Source organism: Sarcophilus harrisii, chromosome 6, assembly GCF_902635505.1.
Source record: "Sarcophilus harrisii chromosome 6, mSarHar1.11, whole genome shotgun sequence".
NCBI lineage: Eukaryota > Metazoa > Chordata > Mammalia > Dasyuromorphia > Dasyuridae > Sarcophilus > Sarcophilus harrisii.
In genome coordinates this window covers 242,233,982-242,254,625 of record NC_045431.1, presented here as the reverse complement: position 1 = coordinate 242,254,625, position 20,644 = coordinate 242,233,982, and the positions used below count along the sequence as shown (strand labels likewise).

Below are 20,644 nucleotides of genomic sequence, written 5' to 3'. Positions count from 1 at the left end.
GGACCCTAAGTGCTGGAGGCGAGAGTCCCAAACCGCTGCTCGGGCCAGTAACAAGCTCCTCGAGGACCACCAGAAAGGAACAGCGCTTCATTTATTCATCAGCCGCTGACTCTGAACAAACACGGGCTGCCAAGGTCAAGTGGGGAGCCAGAGCCCGGCCGTCCCTGGCAAGCCCTGGGCCATCCCAGAGAGACCTGGGCCCTCCCAGAGAGACCTGGGCCCTCCTGGAGAGTCCTGGGCCCTCCGGCCAGCCAAGCCAAAGGAGACAGGGCTGAGGCAGCCGGGCTGGCTCGGGGATAGGCGGCCCTTTTCTCCAACAAGCTCACTGGCTGGCTCTCCTGCCGAACAGCCTGAAGGGGAAGAGGGAGCTGGAGGGAAAAGAGAAATACCAGGACTTAGGACTTGCGACTAGGAAGGGGCAGCCCTGAGCCACTTGCACAAGGGATGACAGACTTAGAGCTGAAAAGGCCCTTGGAAGCCAGTTCCCTCCATGCTACAACTGAGGAAACAGGACCTAAAGAGGAAAAGGGGAATTGCCAATATCGTACGGCTTTTTCCTTTTCTTCTTCTTTTTTTTTTTTTGGCTGAGGTAATTGGGGTTAAGTGACTTGGGAAGGGTCACACAGCCAGGAAGTGTTAAGTGTCTCAGGTCAAATTTGAACTCAGTTCCTCCTGACTTCAGGGCCGGTGCTCTATCCATTGCACCACCTAGCTGCCCCCAGACTTCTCATTTCTATTACCTTTTTTACATAGTATAGAAGGCTCTTGAGTTGGGGGGGGCGGGGATACCCTTTCCTTATGATTCTTGTTTTAGTAGGATGGGATTATTTGATTGGTCTCAAGTCAAAAACAAGAGAGAAACCCTTTCTCACCTTAGAAAGCCCAGAAATCCGGCATGTTTTTGCTTGGGGGGCCCTTCTGAAGGCGGGCTGCTTGGCTTTGGTGGGGATTTCTGTTGATGTCTCAGACTAGACCCAGATCCTGCCGGGGCACCTGGAGCAGACGTGCAAAGAGAGGCTGTTAGTTCCAGGGGATACCGTGCCGGGCCACGAGAAAGCAGGGGTCCCGTGGGGCCCAGGGCACCCAGGTGTCCTTTCCAAGCCAGGATTGTAGGCTCAAAACACCAAGCTGCCCAAAGACACGCCCGGAGCCATTTTGTTGGATCAAAGCCATACTCCTGGACAAGGGCATCTCCCCAAAACCTCAACTCCAAGCTGCGTCTCAATCTGTGATGGAAGGTCCTCGGAGGGGCTGTGAAAGTGACCCCCGCCCCCGCAATGGGAGCAAAAAAAAAAAAAGAAATCATTCTAACAGAGGGAAATAGAATAGTCCATCCTGCAGGAAGCAGCAGCGTCAATTCATTGTAGAAAGATGGGCTTGACTCCCTTAGGGTCATAGGCTGGTACTCATGAGGGTCCCCCCCCCCATATACCATTAATAACTAGATTTGGGGGCATTTTTTAACCATCAGAATCATCTCCCATCGTACCACTTCCTAATCAATCCTCCCTCACAGCAGAATTTGGGCAAAACCCAATAACCGTGTCTGTCAAAACATAGCAATCTATACCCATAATCCCCTGCTTCTATCAAACTGAGAAGTGTTTCCATTTTTTTCTGGGACAAGATTAGTCATTACTACTCATCTGAGCCGGGCGATGTTGTTCTGGGTGTTGTTTTCATTGACGTTCCTGGGACTGTTCTAGAGACCTTGCCTTTATTCTCTTTGCCACATATCAGTCCAAACACATTTTCCCATGATTCTCTGAACACCTCCATTCCTCCTCTCTTGGGGGGGGAGGGAGGCAATAATCCTCCATAACATTTGTGCCCTAATTCATGTAGTCATCCTCTCATTGGTCTTTTAGGATGACTCTCACCATAGCCCCTCCAATATGAACTTGTTTCCATTTAAGAACACAAAGCTACAGCCAGAGTCAAACGGCATCCCTGGCACTTCGTATCAGGATGCCATTGCTCAGGTTGGGTTGGCCTCAGTTTCCAAAGTTGCCCATAGGAGATAATCTCTGAAGTTCTTTCCAGATCTACTTAGGACTCTATCACCCTTTGTTGAAAGGAACCAAATTCTCACTAATTTGGGGGACAGTCTGAGCACACATCCCACTCACCCTGAACAATCTTTCATTCGGTTGTTGATGGCTTACATTTCTTCTTTTGAGAACCGTGTGTTCTGCTCCTTGACCCAGGTGTTATTGAGAGAAAGGGATTTCTTGGGGCTTACCATGGTCCTTGAGGAAAGAAATGTCAGAGTCCTCAGCCTCCCCCTTTTCTGAGGCAGATTCTCCGGTCCAGTTCTGGTCAAAAGAGAAATGAGGGCCAGCTTTCACCTTCCTCCTGGGAGGCGGGTGGAGGAAAATGAAGCCGTTGGGCTCTGACGGACCGGGGAGCTGACCTCTGGCCAGCTCTGGGGCTGGCTTCCCATGACTAATTTGGCCCTAATTTTGCTGTCTATAGAAAAAGTTAACTTTTGGGTCGCTTTCCATTTGAGCTACTCATGACCGACCCACCCCAAACCTGATCCCTTGAGGTTTAAGTGCCGAGAACAAACAAGGCTAGGGTTACCAGGCCGAGCTGAGCTGAGCTGCCTGGGGCCGGGTGAGCCCCGTCCTGAGAGCCCAGGGCAGCCCCCTCCTCTCTGCTTGGGAGATCGAATTCCACAAACGCCGGCCCAGCGCTCGTCCCGTGCCAGACCCGGGGCCGGTGAGAGGACGACTGTTTGGAGAAATGGCATCTCCTTACAGCCACAGAGCTTCCCCCAGCGTAAGAAGCTTGCTCTGTATATTTTCTTTGGGTTTCATCTCCAGCTGCAGGATCTAGCCCAGAAACAGACTCAGCATCTGGTAGTTCTGGGGGTGCCGGCAGGAGAATGAGGTCGGCCAGGGGTCAGGGGACTGTCATTGCCCAACGGGACCCAGGTTTGGGGAGAGGGTGAGGCCGTCAGGCCCCAGCCTGCCCGGGAAGGGGAATGCCTGGGGCGGGGTGCTGCTCAGTGAAGAATTAGGGGGAGGAGACGCGAGGGGGTGTAACAGGGGCACCCTACCACCCACCCCATCGATCCACAAGCGCCAACTACGTTCCAGGCACTGGAATGAGCTCTGCCCATTCACCGTGGGCACCCAGATCCTCCCCTCTGCTGGGGTGGAAATAGCCTCCACTGCTCCTCCCAGGCCAAGCAGGAGAAAGCTAATGGTCTTCTCTAGAACACAGCCCTCTAAATATTTAAAGACCCTTATCATGTCAGTTAATGAGCCCATCAACAAGCATTTATTAAACTCCTACTGTGCTCCAGGCCCTGTGAGCTCTGGGGATGAAGAAACAAGAGTTTGCTTCTTTCTGGAGACCCTGGACTCCCCAAATCTTCTCTTCCTTGTGCTTCTGTTCCTTTACCCTAATCCCCTAGGACATCATCCCCCTATCCTGGCCAGCCTCCCCCCCTGGTTCTCCAGATTGTCCGCGTCCTTCCTAGAACGAGGTGCTCAGAGCTGGACCCCTACTCCAAGGGTGATCCCACCTGCAGAGCCTACAAGGGGAGTCTCCCTCTGCCCACCGGGGACACTATATTCTGCTCCTGGCATTCTGGGGACAGGTGGGGGTAGCTGTCACCCCCACATTGAGCTTGTGGTCCCCTAAAAGCCCCACATCTCTGTCGTACTTCCCAGTGAAGATCTCCAAGCCGGCTTTGGAGGGTGTTTTCCTGTTTGGGTCGGGATGGCTGCTGCAGGGGCCCTTCTAACTCCGGGATGCTCTGAACAAGGGCCCCAGAGTCTGACCCGGACACGGCCCACGTGAGGCCCTCGGGACCCAGCCAGAAAGATGTGAGCGGCCTCCTCCTGTGGACAGAAGGACAGACCGAGGCCCGGGGAGGAAGCCCTGACCCGCGTTAGCTGGAGCAACAACTCCGGGCTGTCTGCCAGTTCCTTCCAGCTGCTGGTGATGGAGACGTGCAGAAAGCTCTGGCCTTCCCAGCCAGGGTCTTGCCGCACCCCAGGAAGAAGCAGTGAAGCTTGGATGCCAATTCAATTTTTCCAGCCCAGGGGACCAGCACAGAGAGTCCCTGTGAGCACCCTGCTTTGGGCTGATTCTCCCTGGGGATGGGCTCCGGCCCCCCCGCCATGGGCTGGGCTGAAGGGGTGGATGGGACGAGTAAGAGGCCTTGGGCACCGGGCTGGAAGGGGGCATGAGAGAAGGGGAGAGGCACACCAAGGGGGGCAAACGCTCCTAGGCTGCCATTCCCAGGCCGTGGTACAAGGCACCTTTGTTCCAGGGAAGTTCGCCTTTCTCCTCCCTACCAGGGCTGGGGCCGACGGCTTTATCTTCCTCAGGCAGGAAGACTGCACTGCTCGACTTCCCAGGGGTACTCAGAGACCCGAGAGTGGGGGGCGTGGGGGGCTTCTTCCCAGCTAAACTGCCCGCTCTCAGAGGGCAGGGACACCCGGCCCCCAGGACTGATCCCTGCTCCTGTCTGCCTTGACTGGGGACATCTGATTGTCCAAGAGGACTCTGGGAAGGGCTGGAAGAGGCTCTCGGGGAGAGAGCAAGCGGGTGTTCCCTCACGGAGGGGGCCCCAGGGGAGAAGTTGGACTTCTGTGACCCTCCTCAGTCACCAGGTGACTGATCTCACAGGCTTGTAGGGGGGCAAGCCCCCTCCCTGAGGCAAGGAATCTCAGAGATCAGGGAACCCCTAGTCCTTACAGAGAGGGAAACTGAAGTCGGGACCGCATTTCCTTTTTGTCTTTGTACTCCTGGGACCTAGCATATAGTAGGTCTTTAATAAATGCTTGTGGCGTTTAGCTGAATTGAAGGGACGCGGGTGGTGAGGGGCCAAGTCAGAATCTGAACCCACATCCTCTGCCCCCAGCCCCTTCGCCTTCCACCCTAGGCCAGCCAGCATGGTCATCCCCACCTTTCCCTCCCTGACTCCCTGGCCCTCTGGGATGTCTACCTCAGGAGTCTCCAGAAATGTCTCAGGGTTGGGAAGGAGAAGGGAACAGGGTGAGATGGCGCCTGGTGCGGGGGGCAGCAGACCGGGTTCCCCTCCTCCCCTCCCCCCCCCTACCCGGCACCATCTATAATGCAGAGCAGAGCAGTGCTCACTCAGGCCCGGGAACAGAGGAGAGGACCGGGGCCCATGGGAGGCCCTGCTGTGGAGCTCACCCTGCTGGGAGGCGCCGGGGGCTCCTTCTTCCTGGAAGTTTCCGTCCCAGGCCTGAAAAAGAAGCGATCAGCGGGGTCCCTGAGGCCCAGGAGAGCCCCCCTGCCCGCTCACCCCGAGCTCCATGAATATTTCAGCAGGAAGGCTATTTTTACACGGAGCAGACAGAGCAGCCAAGCTCCCTGGGCACTGCCAATAATCAGTGCAAAGGTCCTACCTCAATGCCCAGGGCCCTTCTAGGTCCCGGAGACAAGCAGACACACTAGAGATTGATTTCCCTTCTCTTCCTAGCCCAGACTCCACCCAGCTGCCAAGGTGATATTCCTGTAGTGGAGAGCTCCCCTCCTCAAAAACCTTCACTGGCTCCCTACTGCCCTAGGATCAAATAGAATCTCATTAGCCTGGTGTTTAAGACTTTCCAAATCGGGGGCCTTCCAGTCCCACTGCACATTACTCCTTTTATGTACTCCCAATTCTAGTCCAAAAGGAGTGCAAACTATTGGCATCTCCTGCCTCCCAGTCTTTGTCCAGGCAGTTCTGCATGCCAGGCGCACCCTCCTTCACCACTGTCCCTTGGGCTCAATTGCTTCCTGCTCCCTAAGGCCTTTCCTCAACTCTCTAATTATTGGTATTTTAGGCATGGCAGAGCACAGAAAGCCGGACCTGCCTCCAATATCCACTGGATACATGGGCTTGGGCAACTCTAAGCCTCTCTCAGGGACAGAGAAGGAAGGAAGGAAGGAAATGGGTATTTCTTAAGTGCCTGTTAGGTGCCAGTGCTTTACAAATACTATCTCATTTGGCCCTCATCATCACCCTGGGAGCTAGGGGCTGTTATGTCCTCATTTTACAATGAGGAAAACTGAGGCAGGGATTAAGTGACTTGCCCGTGGTCACATAGCTAGTAATTGTCATAGGCTGCATTTGAACTCAGTCTTCTCGACTCCAGGCCTGGCACTGTGGGCATTCTGGTGCCATTTAGGTGCCCAAGGTCACAGATGGTCAAGATCCTGACTCTGGTTTCCAATGTCAGTGGCCTTTTGCTGCTATGAGCTACCTCCAAATTTATCTGGTTAAGTGTCCCTGTAGCTACTGATTAAAATGTTAGACAGGACAGAGGCAAGCACCTAAGCATGGAAGGAAAGAAGGAAGGAAGGAAGGGAGGGAGGGAGGAAAGGAGGAAAGGAGGGAGGGAGGGAGGGAGGGAGGGAGGGAGGGAGGAAGGGAGGGAGGGAGGAAGGAAGGGAGGAAGGAAAAGAAAAAAAGAGAGAGAGAGAGAGAATATAAGGTAAACATGGGCAGTCCCAGGTGATCTCAATGGTCTCCAAATCTCAATCAGGGAAGGTTTCATGGAGGGACCTCGGAAATGGAGCTATAGCTTCCCAGGTACTGAGCTCAGCACAAGGTGGGCACAGCATCGGTGCCCCCTGAACGCGGCATGAATATTGCATGGGGATAATCTCGGAACCTTCATTTTTGTGAATAGAAAAGTCCCGGACGTGTGTGTGCTCAAAACGGACGGCCTTCACTGGCCACACTTCATGTATGGAAGTGTGGGAACCAGTGAGGCCTACAGAGGGGAAATGACTTGGCTAAAGATACCCCAACCATCAGTGACATAGCTGGGAACAGAGCAGGCTAGTCCCATCTCTCAGGCTAGCCCTCATGCCCAGGCTAACCTCATCTCCCAGGCTAGCCCTCGTGCCCAGGCTAGCCCTGGCACCCAGGTTAGTCCCATCTCCCAGGCTGGCTCCAGAGTTGACCTGCCTTCAGATTTTCCCCATCACTGACCTGTCCTGTTCCTTTTCTGTGGAGAACAAGCAACCTTCTAGTCTTCTCCTCTTTACAGCCGTGGCTCGTACTTCTGCTTCCTCATCATCCCCCTTCAGATGGGAACCAGACCCTTGGGATTGTTGAGGCCCCAGGGCAGGTGGGCGGTGAGGCACTGAAGAAGGGTGCTAAGGGGGGGAGGGGCGTTTATCTGTAAGAGCTGGAAAGGAGCCCTTGATACCAACCTCTCCCAGGAGAGACATATTGATAGAAACAGGTTAATGGGGTCCTAAGTTTAGAAGCGACCCCAGAGGGGTCATTTAATCCAAAAACCTGAGGCCCAAAGAGCATCAAGGGCTCATCCAAGGTCACACAGCCTCTCTCCCCAAACTCAAAGCCTTGGCTCAGGAAGCCATTTTTTCATTTTACTCGGAGGAAAACTCACCATGTCTGGAAGCTTGCTGTCTCCTCTGGAGGGCCCTGGGGGAGGACAAGAAGCACAGAGCTTCAGGGGACATGGTCCCTAGCATCTGGGGACCCCCTCCTCTAAGCAGGTCTGCCCGCAGCAAAACAGTGAGGGGAGTCCTTTCTCCCTCCCTTCCTGCAGGCCCGCCCGGGCAGCCTCCATTTCTGCCTCCAGCAGCCTACTCATCTCCAGAAAGCTTCCAGGACGCCCTGTGGCGAGTGTGTGTGTGCATTCGCCATGTGAGGGGCATGTTTGTATATACATGTATATATACATGTGTGAGTGCGTGTACATGTGTGTATAGGCGGACACATATGTGTTGGTGTATACATGTATGTGTTTTGTGTAAGTGGAGGGGTGCACTGTTTGTGGGGTGGGAGCCCCCAGGACAAGGTAAGCTTCTTGAGAACAAGGGCTGATTCTTTCATTTTTTTCTTCTTTCAATCCCTAGCTCTTTCTAAGATCTTACTTGGAATGCAGTAGGAGGTTAATAAATGCTCACCAAATGCAACTGAACGGAATTCCTGAAAAAGTCCTGATTAACCCCTTCATGCCAAACTGGAGATGACTGGCAACAAGGCCAAAGCTTCAGACCTAGGGAGTTACAGAGAACTTACACCTCCATTACCCCATTCAAGAAGGACAAGTATTATTCTCCCCATTTTCCAAATGGGGAAACTGAGGCCCAGAGAGAGGCTAACTGCCCCACAGGCGGACCGGAGAGATGGGCAGGGGAGCCTGGGGAGAGGAGCTGCCCCTCGGTCTGCCCTCCCCTCTCCCCCTACTCACCAGCCGGTGCCCACTTCATCTCCACGTAGAGGGTGCAGACAAAAGGGTAGGGCTCAAGGAGGGCCGCCCCGTGCTTGAATCTCAGGTGGGACACGCGTTCCCATTTGCTCTTATCTGCCAGCTGGGGCTAAGGAGTGCCAGGACGTTTGAGAGAGGACCACAGGCTCTTAGGGGGGTGGGATTCTGGCTCCCCACTCCCTGCCCTCTCACATGGACTGGACTTGGGCAGTCCCCCTTAAGCCTAGACAAGGCAGATGGAAGACCATTCCCACTCTTCCACACATAGAATCTGGGGGGTTGGGAGGGATTTCAGGGGACCAAGCCAGACCCCCTCAGCGAGAATCCCCAAATGCCCCATTGGCAAACTATGGTGCCCAGAATACCCCATGATGCTCTGGGTCAGTTCTGACCAGTTTGGGCCCCCCTGCTCTGCTCCTCCCTCCCCTTGACCTTCCCCATCTACTTCTTTCTCCCCCAGTCCTGGACACTCTGCCCCCTAAGATACCCCCAAGATGCCATTGGCTTCCTTCCCCACCATGTTCTCTGTAGACTCAAGCTGACCTATTACCCAACACTGCTGAAAGAAAAGATACAAGGAAATATGACGAAATGGTCAGTGGTAAATGGCTGCAGATTGTCCAGGTTCCCCAAGACGGCCCGAATGGAGTCCTAAAAGTGGGGGGAAAAGCTTGCTTTAACATTGTAATGGTCATGTGGCTCAGCCCGCCTGTGCCCCCATCACCTTCTTCTGGGCCGTTTCTTCTCTTGCTTTAGGTTGGGAGGGATATGGCACGGAGGCACAGAGGCCTGTCCTGGACAGACTGGGGGAGGGAGGCCCCCGGGGCCTCGGACCCTTTTAGGGCAGGTGGCTGTGCCATATGTGACATCCACAAGGTATCTACTGGGTGCCAAGGCTGATGGGGAGACCCTGACCCTCCTGGGGGAGGCTGGACGCTCTGGGGAAGTGACAGAAGGCATGGGGCTCTGAGAACTGGGGGCCCAGCAGCAGCAAGTGTTTCTAATTAAGGGCAAGATGTGGCCGCCCGGCCTGGGTATTTACAGTTGGGCTTCCTGGACTGTCAGGTCCCAGGCAGGGGCAGAGCCAGGGCAGCGGGCCAGAACCCCGGGAGGCTCCATCCTTCCGGAGCAGAAGGCCCTGCCTGCCAGTCGCCCGACATCGGGCAGAAACAAAAGGTCTTGCGGCATCAGCATCGAAGATGCTGACATTTCAACCAGCGGGAGCGAGAAAGGTCAGAGGCTTTAAATGCATTAAAAAAACCCAGGAAAAACAGGAAATGTGCGCACATCCGCTGCCCTTCTGCATGGAGCAAGCTACACAGGCAGGCCTGGCCAACCAGGAGCTGTCAAGACTCCCCGAGCCCCAGGAGCAACCCCCCCTTGGGGCCTCTGGCAGAAAGGAGCCCCTTTCCTGAGAGACATCTGCTCCTTGCGGTCCCTACCTCCAGCTCCTGGCTGACAATCTTCTTATCCTCTATTTCTTCCCCTCTGGAAAGCAAAAAAACAAGTGAGTCATGATGGAAGACACCAGAGAGAGAGACATTCTCTCCAAGCAGAGCCTGGTTGTAGCTGGGGAAGGTGCGGCAGAAATCAGAAAGATGATAGAGCAACAAGCTAAAAGATGGCAAAAGGGAATCATCAACATTGGATGGGTCACAGGGAGAAAGGGGCACTCCTACACCATTGGTGGCCCTGTTCACGGGAACAGTTCTGGGAGGGGGAAACTGGAGTCATGGGAGGAAAAACACGAGTTCCCATGTGAGGTGTTCCAAAAGTGTCAGTACAATTTAAAGCCTTTGAAGTTATAAATCAAGTGAATATTTAAAGCTGAGTATTAAGTAATTAAGACTGAGATTTTCTCTCATGTTCTTGGAACATCCTGTATTTGTGAAAATATTCATAACAGCTCTGCAGGGTTCGGAGAAACATTGGAAGTTTCATCTGAACCGACACAGTGAGCAAGGGTTCGGCATTCACTGGGTTTTTGCTCAGCTTGGTCCTTGACTTCTCTCTGGTAAAGTGCAAGGAACCTGTGTCTCGTTTGCTTGTTTACCTAGTTTTTTTTTGTTTTTTTTTTTTTTAATTCTAAATCCCTAAATCCAATATTCTTCTTCTTATTATTCTTCTTCTTTTTTTTTTTTTTTTTTGTTTTGTTTTTCACACACATTGCTTTGGAATCACATTGGGAGAGAAAAATCAGAGCAAAAGGAAAAAACCATGAGAGAGATTTAAAAAAAAAAGTGAACTTAGAGTATGTTGATTTACATCCAGTCTCTTTAATTCTTTTTCTGGATGCAGATGGCATTTTCTGTCCAAAGGGTACTGGGATTGCTTTGGATCACTGACCCCCTGGGAAGAACCAAGTCCCTTGGGATCACTCTGGATCACTGACCCACTGGGAAGAATGGAGTATTTTATAATTGATCATCGCTTGTGCCTCATTTGTAATGGACACTTCAATAACTGAGGGGGGCCATGTCTTCTCAGGGTTTCCTCTTTTCTCCTCTGGATCCTTAGGCTTGGCATTGTGCTGGCCTAAGTAAATTCCTCAAAGCTCCTGGCACAGAACAGCCTGGGTCAGAACCCTTCCTCTGGCATTAGACTCGTGACCTACTGTGTGTCAGAGTTGGGAAGACACAGCAGGAACGTGGCTCCCCCATTCAGAGAGATGACACTCACATACCTGACTATATCTATGAGACTTTTTGAAGGCAGGGTCTTTGCCTTCTTTTTCTTTTGCTCTTTGCCTCTTTTCGTTTCCCTGGCACAATGCCTGGCACACAGTAGGCACTTAATAAATGTTCAGTGCCTCAGTGACTCAGGCTCCATCCTGGTAAGAACAGTCGCTGGGTGAATCGGTCAAGAGCAGGGCCCCATCCCCCTCCCCGCTCCTCTGCTCAGAACCATCCGAGCCATTGCTGCAAAGGCAAGATTCGAAGCCGCTTCTTCTAACAGGGACTGCTTTTGGGATGAGAGGTTGACAACTCAAATCGCAGGATTCTGTGACTCCAAGTTTGTCCCCAAGAAACCTCCCTAGGGGCGGCTAGATGGCTCAGTGGACAGAGCACCAACCCAGAAGTTCAAATTTGACCTCGGAGACTTGCCAGACCCCAGTTGCTTAAAAAAACAAAGAAAAAGAGATCTCCCCAGGGATCCCCACACGGCTGCCCTCGCCGGGCCGAGGCAGAGAGGGATGGACCAGAGTGGGCGGCCTGGGCCCGGGCCCTCTCCCCCCAGTTACCTGACACTGCTGCCGTATCTGATCTTGAACTTGTACACGCTGCTGCCCGCGTGGAGGAACCTGGTTTCAGGCAGTGGGTACGTGAAGGCTTTCAGACTCATTGCTTCAGGGTGCAGCTAAGGGAACCAAAGGAACATTCAGCATGAGAGAAGGGCAAAGCTGGGCCTGGGACTCTTGGTGGCAGGGGAACCAGGGGTGCCCAGGAGAAAACCCATCCTCCAGAAAGGCAAGCTGAGGCCCTGGGGGCCTTCTCAGCCAGGTCACCCAGCTGGTTGTGGGCCCAAGGGTGGAGCCGGGCATTCTCACTGGGCAGGAAACTGGCAGCTGGACCTCTCTGGGTCTCCAGTCTTGCCCATACAGTGGGGCCTGTGGGGAAGGGTGGGCAGAGAAGCCCCCCCAGTCAGACCCACTTCAGACACCACACTCTGGGGGACCCGGGCAAGCAGCAGCTTCCGCAGCAATAAATGGGGCCCGGGCCGGCTGCACCTCTATCTCTATCTGGGGAGTTCTGAAGAGGTCGCTTGGCGGGGGCAGAAATGCCAGGGTAATGATCTCTGCCACCCGCTGGGCCCCTGGCACCAGGCACTCGGCCCAGCCCCGGTATGGCGTGGTCCCGAGTGGGCAGGGCTGTCTGAGGGCACGGCATGGCCCCGTCTGCATCTTCTGAGATGCTGACGCCCCTGGGATGGGAGGATGCAGGGGTGGAGGCTCTGGCCTGGGAGGCCTGAAAGGGCCTAATTGCTGGTAATTGCTGGCTGCCAGTCTCAGTCAGCCCAGAGCACACGCTGATGGCTCCATCTGAGATGGAGATGAGGGCTCTGCACAGACTCCACGTGGCCTCCAGGACCCCAGAGCCCAGGGGCAGCCCAAGCCAAGCAGGGAGGCCCCATGAGTGCCCGGGCATCCCTGCCAGGAGAGCTGGCACAGGTGGCTGCGAGGGCCCGGAAGGGGAGGGGGCTCCCTAGGGGTGGAACCCGAGCTTGGGCCCTAATGAGAAAGGCTCTATTCTGTCAGAGAAAAACATGGCGCCTTTGTTTCATGAAGGGTCAGAGAACCTAGACGTGGCCGAGCTCGGAGCTTGGGAAATGGTCCTGGTGATGATGGTGACCAAGAGGTAGGGAGGGAGAGGAAGAGGAGGAGGAGAAGCAAGGAAAAGGATCTTGCATCCAGAGCTGGAAGCCGCTGCTCTGCCAGGCCCTGACTGCTGCTAGGGGTCTGGGGGTGCCCACTGGGTCCTGGGACCCTGGGAGCGCCTTCATCTGTGAAATGGGCAGGAATGGGGAAGGAACTGGACTCCACTCTGGAGGGTTTTGGGGGAGGCCCTCAGTCCCCTGCCTGTACAATAGGCCCAGAATTCCCCTCCTCCATCCCGGCCCTAGTCTACCTTTGCTTCCCCTCCCCCACAAAGATGGTGGTGAGCTGGGGCTTGGGGGGGGTGTCACCCCAAGTGGTCCCACCCCCTCCCTGTCCTACCTACCTAAGGGCTCAGCTTCAGGAGCAGGAGTGGGGGCTGGGCCTAGTTCAGGCCTTGGAGCCACTGACACCAAACAGAGACACCCAGAGGCCAGAAGGGGGCAAGCAGGGGCCTGGTACTGCCCCTCCCCAGGAAGTCCCCCTTCTATCTGAGCCCAGGGGCAGCCGGCCCCCAGCCCCCAGCTTTACACAGGGGGAAACTGAGGCTCAAGCTGGGCATCCTCAGATGCACATTTGTAGGTTTGCCAAGCAGTCCCTTACATGACATTTCATCCTCCCCTTAACCGGGGTGGGGCACAATTTATACCCATTTTAGGGCTGAGAAAGCCTAGGCCCAGGCAGGTCACATGGCCAAGATAAACCCAGGACTTCCTAATTCCTGACCTGGGTATGGCTGTTCCTTATGCGCCCTGGCTTTATCGTTGTTGTCATTTTTACAATCATCACCATTGTGGTTAATTATAAATACTGAATTAAATATATTGTTTATGAAATAAATATGTTAAATCAAATATTACATAAATATTAAATCAACATCAATTAAATTTTAGAAGAAATCAAAATATAAATTATGGATACATCATAATGCAATAGTTAATAATAATTGTTCCCATTGACATAGCACTTCAAGGTTAACAAGACACTTGTTGCAGCAAATTCAGGTGAGAGACCATCTCTGTTCCTCAGTTTCCCTCTCCTGCAAAAGAAAGAGGTCCTCCTGGCCGGCCCCTGTGGCCCTGTTCCAGCTGTGCAGGGCCCAGGAGGCCCCCGGGGGAATCCCAGCCCTGCTGGACCCTTTCTGGCTAGTGATAGAAACCTTAGTGAGACAGCGGGACCCCCTCTGGTCACCAGGCTGGTCCTTCATGGGGGAACAGCGCCCCCCCCCCCCCCCCCCGGCCACCAGAACCCCCTTAGGGTGTAGGCTTCCGGAGGCCAGGGGACTTGCTCCCTTTTGTATCCAGATCCCTGTGACAGGGACCTAGGAAGGAGCGTTTACTTCATGCATTCAATGACTCAGTTTCTGTAAGGGGCACATCCCTTCCCATGACTCACTGGCACTCCCCCACAATCCCAGCGTCACGTTTAAAGGGAATGAGGCGATCATTCACTAGAGTTTATGGGAGAGCCCAACCATTGTTCCCTGGTGGAAGGGAATCATGTCTGAAGAGCCTCTTCCCTTATGAAAATTATTTTATGTATAAACATTATTCAAAAACGGGCAGCTAGGTGGTGCAGTGGTCAGAGCACTAGGCCCAACATCAGGGCGCCCTGAGTTCACTTCCTACCGGTTTGACGCTTAACCCTACTTGCCTCAGTTTCCTCATCTGTAAAACAGCAAACCACTCCAATATCTCTGCCAAAAAAAACCCCAGATGGGGTCATGGAGAATAGGAGACGACTAAATTGATTTTTTAAAAAAACAAAGCAATAGATGAACTGTACTTTAAGTACATTTACTGCTGCTTGTCATTAGCCAGTGGAAAAAGTATTTAATATCCTATCGAGTTGGGCAAGTGATTATACGGCTGAAGATAAAAATGAATTTCCTATTTTAGCAAGAAAGTAAACTTCTCCGTCCATTTTTTAAATCATATTTTTGTAAGTTAGAGTTTTGATGTCTTGTTTGCTTTATTTTCTCATTTCCCCCTTTTTAAGATGATCTTTCTTGTGCAGCATGATCAGTGTGGAAGAATTACTCATTTAACACATACTGGAGAAAGAAGAAAGAAAAAAACAAATATTGGATTATTTGCTATCTAGGAGAGGGGGAAGAAGGGAAGGGAGGGAGGAAAACATTTGGAACACAAGGTTTAATGTTGAAAATTATCTTCTCATATATTCTGAAAATGAAAAATTATTATTATGGGGGAAAAAAACAGAACACAAAAAGAAACTCAAAGCAGAACCAGATTTCAGACTATTGGGTACGAGGGAGTCAAATATTTCAAACCCTTTCCCAAATTTGAAAAGCCTAACATTTAAATTGTTTAGACACGATTATTATATTACATTAAACGCCATCCGAATTGTAACTTATTTAATTTAAAATGTTTTTATATCCAACGAAATGTGCAAAAAAAGGAAATTTAATATGAAATCTTACAGATAATAGTCAGCATGAAAGGACTTGCTGGATTCCTTCTTTTAATTCTTACAAAATGTCCCACATAAAAGTATTTCTAATTATTTTATGAGGAGGTTTATAATTCGATTTTTAGAGCTTTCCTAAGTGCAACTGGAATACAATTTTATATTTTATAATTACAGAATGTTCTTTTTAATTTGGAGCGTTGTTTGGGTGAAAGTTATTTAAGTGCTTAAAGACTAAATCTAAAAGGACGTTATGAACAGTATATTCAATTACTCTAGTGGTCCATGGCCCGGTTTGTACTGTTGTGGAAAAGGGATTTGAGGAGCAAAAAGTTGCCTTAGTGTGCCTGCACACAGTAAGCGCTTAATAAATGCTTCTTGACTAACTACCCAGTTTTCAGTTTTCCTCTTCTCCAGCATTCTCTGGCTGTATTTGGTGAGGAGAAAAGGTGCTATGTGCTACCTCTGCTCCCAGGCCTTCACTCTGGGGTCTTGGATAGCTGTAATTGGTGGAGGAAGGCCAATATCACTTTATGATTGACTGAGGACTTTCTCCCATAAAGACAGTAAAGGCTGTTTTCCTGGCCTTGGCCGGACCCTGTAACATATTCCCAGAGTCCCAGGGCCCATCCTTTGTACAGATGGCCATTAGCTCCATAAAAGAAAGATAGATGGCATCATTAAATTTGTTCTTGTCCTCGAGCTCAGATTTAACTCTGTAGCCACCTGATCCATCATCCTGGCTCTGAGCTTTATCTGGGCTAAATGGATCCTCTGGGCTTCCTGTTTGCCCCTTCCTATACCCGGGGCCTCGAGGCCATTACTGATGCGCGGAGGCAGGCAAAGGTCTGCCAACGACCAATGTCCTTTACGGGACCGGCTGTGGGATGCTGGGAGAGTCTTTAAATCTCTTTTAAGAGCATAAGGTCTGAAAAAATTTCATTTAAATGTTTTTAAAGAAAAGAGATTAAGTTTGAAAAGAAAATTTTAAAAAGAAAAAAAAGTATAAGTTCTAGACAAGATGACACTGACCAGCAGCAATAGATGGACTTTCCTCTTGTTCAAAAGCCCATGAAATGATGTCTCTCGTTGCTTTCGAGCCTTTCTCTGCTTCTCCGAGGAGAGCCCGTAAACCGTCCACCTCTCTTTTAACTTCCTTTTTTCTTCTCATTTTATTTATTTATGGTGAGAAATCACCTCTGATGAAACTCCATTCACTGGTCTCTAGACCAGGCTAGAGTATCAGCAGCTCAGTTAATGTTGCCAGCCTAAAAACTGTATTTCTTGACACCCTTCGCCTCTTCTCCCAACACTCTATGGGTCTTGCTAGAGGAGACGCCATTTTATTTCTTCATTCTTTCCTCCTTTTGTGGGTTTCCATGGCCAAAGATTTTTTTTTTTTTTTTTTGGTCAATTTATTTATTTTTAAAACACATTGCTTTATGAATCATGTTGGGAGAGAAAAACCAGAGCAAAAGGAAAAATCCATGGGAGAGGGGGAAAAAAACAGAAAAAGAAGTGAACATAGCATGTATGGCCCAAGAATCATCATCATGACACCGTGGACAGAAAAGTGGACTGTCCACTTCTCCACTGAGGGCAGGCTCAGCTCCTCATTGGTTCTGGGATCAAATCCCGACTCCTCATCTAGCTCCCAGAGTCCTTTCCCACCCAGCCCCAAGCTATTGTGTCCCTCTCGCCTTCCTGTCCAGCTGCAGCAACTCTGGGGAGACTCCCACGCTCTGAGGGCAGGGGCGGTAGCCCAGTGCCCGGCACAGAACAGGCACTTAACACTAGGAAGACCCAGACTCGGACATCCAGAAGGATCCTGTCTCAGCATGGGCTGGGTGATCATGGGCAAACTACTTAGAACTTTGGTCTCCTCTTCTGGAAAGTGGAGATGATACAAACTGAATGTACCTTCAGGAAAGTTTCTGATGAAATCTTGCAAGCCCTAATGGGCAGAAAGATGAACAGAGGAAGTGCTTTTGTCAAACCAGGTGTCCTGATTTTTGTATCTGGAAAACTAGGGCACAGAACGCTTCAAACAGGGAGAGTAACTGAGGTTCGGGGGCTCCTGGGGATGAGGTCTGCCCATCAATCAATCAATTGTACACGTGTGAATCTCTAAAAAACCCACTGCAAATCTACATATGTGGATGGCCAAGTACTCAGATATGTCTAACTAGAGACAGGGAGATGGGGAGCAATGGAGGGAGAAAAGGGAGGAGGAAGAGGAGGAAGCTATCGGTAGGTGTGTGGGCAGCTCGGTGACTCGGTAAATACGGTGCCAGGCCTGAATTAAAATCCAGTCTCCAACACTAGCTCTATGATCCTAGCTGCCCCTGTTTGCCTCAGTTTCCCGATCTGTAAAATGAACCACAGAAGGAAATGGCAAACAGCTTCAGGATTTTTTCCAAGAAAACCCCAAATGGGGCCACCATTGACCTTGGAGAGGGGCTGCAATCTCTCTGCCCTGGGGGGTGGGGCAGATTCCAGAGCTAACCACTCACCCTCCATCTCACCTGAGCTCGCTTGCAATGCAAGAGCTGCCTGAATCCTGAATTAAGGCTGAATTAAGAGCAGCTTAGGACATTTAAATTTCATCCTAGGAACAGTGGGCTCTTTGTTTTAGAGCTCATTTTTTGGTTTTCAATTGGGGAAACTGAGGCAGGGGTGAGGTCATGCCTAAAGTATCACAGCTACCTGGCGTCTGAGGCCGGATTCAAGTCTCCCAGGCTCCAGGCCCAGGCCTCGGGCCACGGCCCTTGATGAGGTTTTCCATGCTAGGTGTGGCTGGCGGAGAAACTGATCTACATTAATCCCTTTGGGGGATGAGCTTAGGCCCTGGTCCCACCCGTCCAGGTAATAAAGTCAGAATCCAAGTTCTCCCAAGAGCCTGAGGCTAAATTTCCCCAAGAGCCAATTTACAGCAGCTGCCTTCCTCTGGGTGCCCCCCCCTTCCTCCCCCCTCGCCCCAGTTCTCCCCCTTACAGCTAACCAGCTCTTTCAGGTCCCTTTCAGGATGCCCCCACCTCATGGGGGGCTCCCTTCATTTTGTCGCGACTCTCCCCTAAATAAATCACCTTCTGCCAGAGGGAATGCCCATCGTGAATCCTTCCCGGGACCGACCCCCAACTTTGGGGGCCAAACCCCACAACCTAGATCGCATCCCCCTGAAAGGGGCTGGTTTTGTAGGCCTCGATTTTCTACTCTGCAGAATGGGCTGACAACACGCACCGATCCTTCTGGCCTCACAGGGCTTGGAGTGTGCCCGCCCCCCTCCCCCGCCGGGGCCTGGCTCCCGAGGAGCCCCAGTGATGGCCTGGCCCCACCTGCGGGGCGGGGGTGGGGGAGCTTGTCCCATGCACCAGCCGGGAGCCCCGGGGCATGGAGGGAGCGCGGGCCCAAGGCTTGCCCAGCTCCCCACCCCGGGGAGGCCAGGAAAGGCAGCGGAGCCCGGGGCTTGGCCCTTGGAGAGGCCCCTGACCCGCAGCCTCACTTCCTGCTTCTCCTGGGCCTCCCCGGAGGCTTCCCAGACCGAGGGCTCACGGGCTCTGCCGGGGCTCCCCGGGGCTGGGGGAGGGGCCGAGTGGCTCCTGACTGCGCGGCCCCGCCCCCCGGCCTGGGGCTCCAGCCCCTCAGTTACGGCGCTACCTACCGCCAGGGGCGGAACAGCGGCCAAAGGCCCGGGCCATTGTGCGCATCTCGCGGGGAGGAAACTGAGGCGGAGAAGCAACGTGACTCCGGCTCCACTTAACCGCGGTACTTGTAAGGCCCTGGGGGGGAGGGGAAGGGGGGGGCTCCGGGCCAGACGGCGAGCGCTGATTAAGCTCCGCGGCCCGCAGCGGGCACTTCATGCAGCGCTCGCCGTCTCCCCGGGGGCGGGCCCTGCCCTCCGCAAGCTGCAGCTGACGGTGCGGACTCTGAAGCCGCCCCCTGGAAGCCCCGGGCGCGCCCCAGAGGGGAAGCCACTGCAGGGAGTCACCTTTGGTGAGGAGGACGCCCCAGGGCCGAGGGTGGCGCGGAAAGCCCGAAGCCGTCCCTGCGGTTATGACTGGGAAGCCACCGGGCCTCCGCCCCGACAGCCCGCGGCCTCGGCTACAGTCTGCAAAGTGAGGGCCCTCTCTTACGGCCAATCAGAACGCCAGGAAAGTGAGGGGCCTCCCTTAGGGCCAATCGGAACGTCGGGAAAGTGAGGGCGCCTCCTTTACAGCCAATGAGAACGTCGGGAAAGTGAGAGAGACTCCCTTACGGAAGTGAGGGAGACTCGGCCAATCAGAACGTCGGGAAAGTGAGGGCGCCTCCCTTAGGGCCAATCGGAACGTCGGGAAAGTGAGGGCGCCTCCTTTACAGCCAATGAGAACGTCGGGAAAGTGAGGGAGACTCCCTTACGGAAGTGAGGGAGACTCGGCCAATCAGAACGTCGGGAAAGTGAGGGAGACTCGGCCAATCAGAACGTCGGGAAAGTGAGGGCGCCTCCCTTTCGGCCAATCACAGGATTTTCTGTGAAAATGGAGCCTTGAGACTGGCCTTCCTGAAATCCGCTTTTCCAGCTCATTCCCTCCCCCAAGCGGCCCCACAGCACAACTCTTGGCTTGGAGTCCGGCCAGAGCTGCCCCAGCTGCCCCTGACCGGATTAACGCCTCCCTCCCCCCTCCCCCCTCCCCCCCCCAGCCTCTCAGACATAAGGTGAGTGACTTGTCCAGGGTCACACAGCGGGTGCGTGGGAGGCCCCCGGCCCAGGACTCCCCCTGGTACCCACGGCATCTTCACAGATAAGAGATACGGGATAAGGTGAGGGAATGAGGGAATCACGGCGGCCTACACCTTTACCCGCTTTATTTCTCGGGGGGGGGGGGGGGGGGGGGAGGGGGGAAGGGGAAGGGAACGGAGGCCGCGGCAATAGGAGGCTGGAGGGAGGCCGGCCTCCTCCCGGCCCCGAGCATCCTGGGGGCGCCCCCTCCCCGGGACCTCGCCCGGCCGCCCCCAAGGCGGGGCTCCCACAGCAGGGCCCCCCGGGAGGCAGCCCCCACCCCCCGCAGTGCCCCCCGGGGACGGTTCCAGGCCGCGCCGCCGGAAGAAGAGGCCGGACCCACCGAGGAAGCTTCCGTTTATTTTCTGTGACGCCCCAGGCTCCCAGCAGGGGCCGACACCTGCCCGTACTGCGTGGGGAGGCCCAGACCGGGCGGGGGGATCGGAGGTCTGGCCCAGTCTGGCGGAGGCTCCGGGCGCTGGCGTGGGGGGGGAGGGGCAGCTCTGTGGGAGCCTCTCCCCGGGAGCAGAGCTGACCCCTCCTCCTCCTCCACGTCCCCGCCCCCCTGCCCAGGGCCCCCCGGACTTGTGCCTCCAGAATCGGTGGAGCCTCCCATCTTCTTACCCCTCAGCCCTGCCCGGCTCCTGGCACCGGCCTCCGGGAGCAGGAGCCTCCGTCCCTCAGCCCTGGGCATCCTCTCCCGCCCCGACCTCCCGGGGCCCCTCTGGGCTTTCCCGCTCAGTGCCTGCCCTCGGCCCGGCGGGCCCGGAGCTGGTGGCCCCGTTTCCGGGGGAGCCCCCAAAGGCGGGGGCGCTTTCTGTCCCAGGCACCAGCCGCGCAGTGAGCGCCTGGACTGGCCCAGAACCA

At 53.8% G+C, this 20,644-nt stretch overlaps 1 protein-coding gene across 5 annotated transcripts; it reads right to left on the bottom strand.

The window, feature by feature from the left end:
* Positions 1 to 73: 73 nt before the first annotated feature.
* MAJIN (membrane anchored junction protein) lies at positions 74 to 19,236 on the bottom strand. 5 transcript variants are annotated; one of them, XM_031942865.1, is made up of 11 exons: positions 18,683 to 19,233; positions 11,458 to 11,573; positions 9,659 to 9,704; positions 8,792 to 8,867; positions 8,199 to 8,312; positions 7,389 to 7,423; positions 6,965 to 7,131; positions 5,176 to 5,227; positions 2,243 to 2,315; positions 873 to 993; positions 74 to 368 (listed from the first exon to the last, which is right to left on the bottom strand). In XM_031942865.1, exons 2-11 carry the CDS (start codon positions 11,556 to 11,558, stop codon positions 323 to 325), a joined length of 831 nt encoding a protein of 276 aa, XP_031798725.1. In that variant the 5' UTR covers positions 11,559 to 11,573; positions 18,683 to 19,233; the 3' UTR covers positions 74 to 322. The 5 variants fall into 5 exon arrangements, with proteins under 5 accessions (XP_031798725.1, XP_031798723.1, XP_023362310.1 ...); XM_031942863.1 differs by having other exon boundaries at positions 19,010 to 19,232; XM_023506542.2 differs by lacking the exon at positions 18,683 to 19,233 and adding an exon at positions 16,054 to 16,418.
* Positions 19,237 to 20,644: the final 1,408 nt, after the last annotated feature.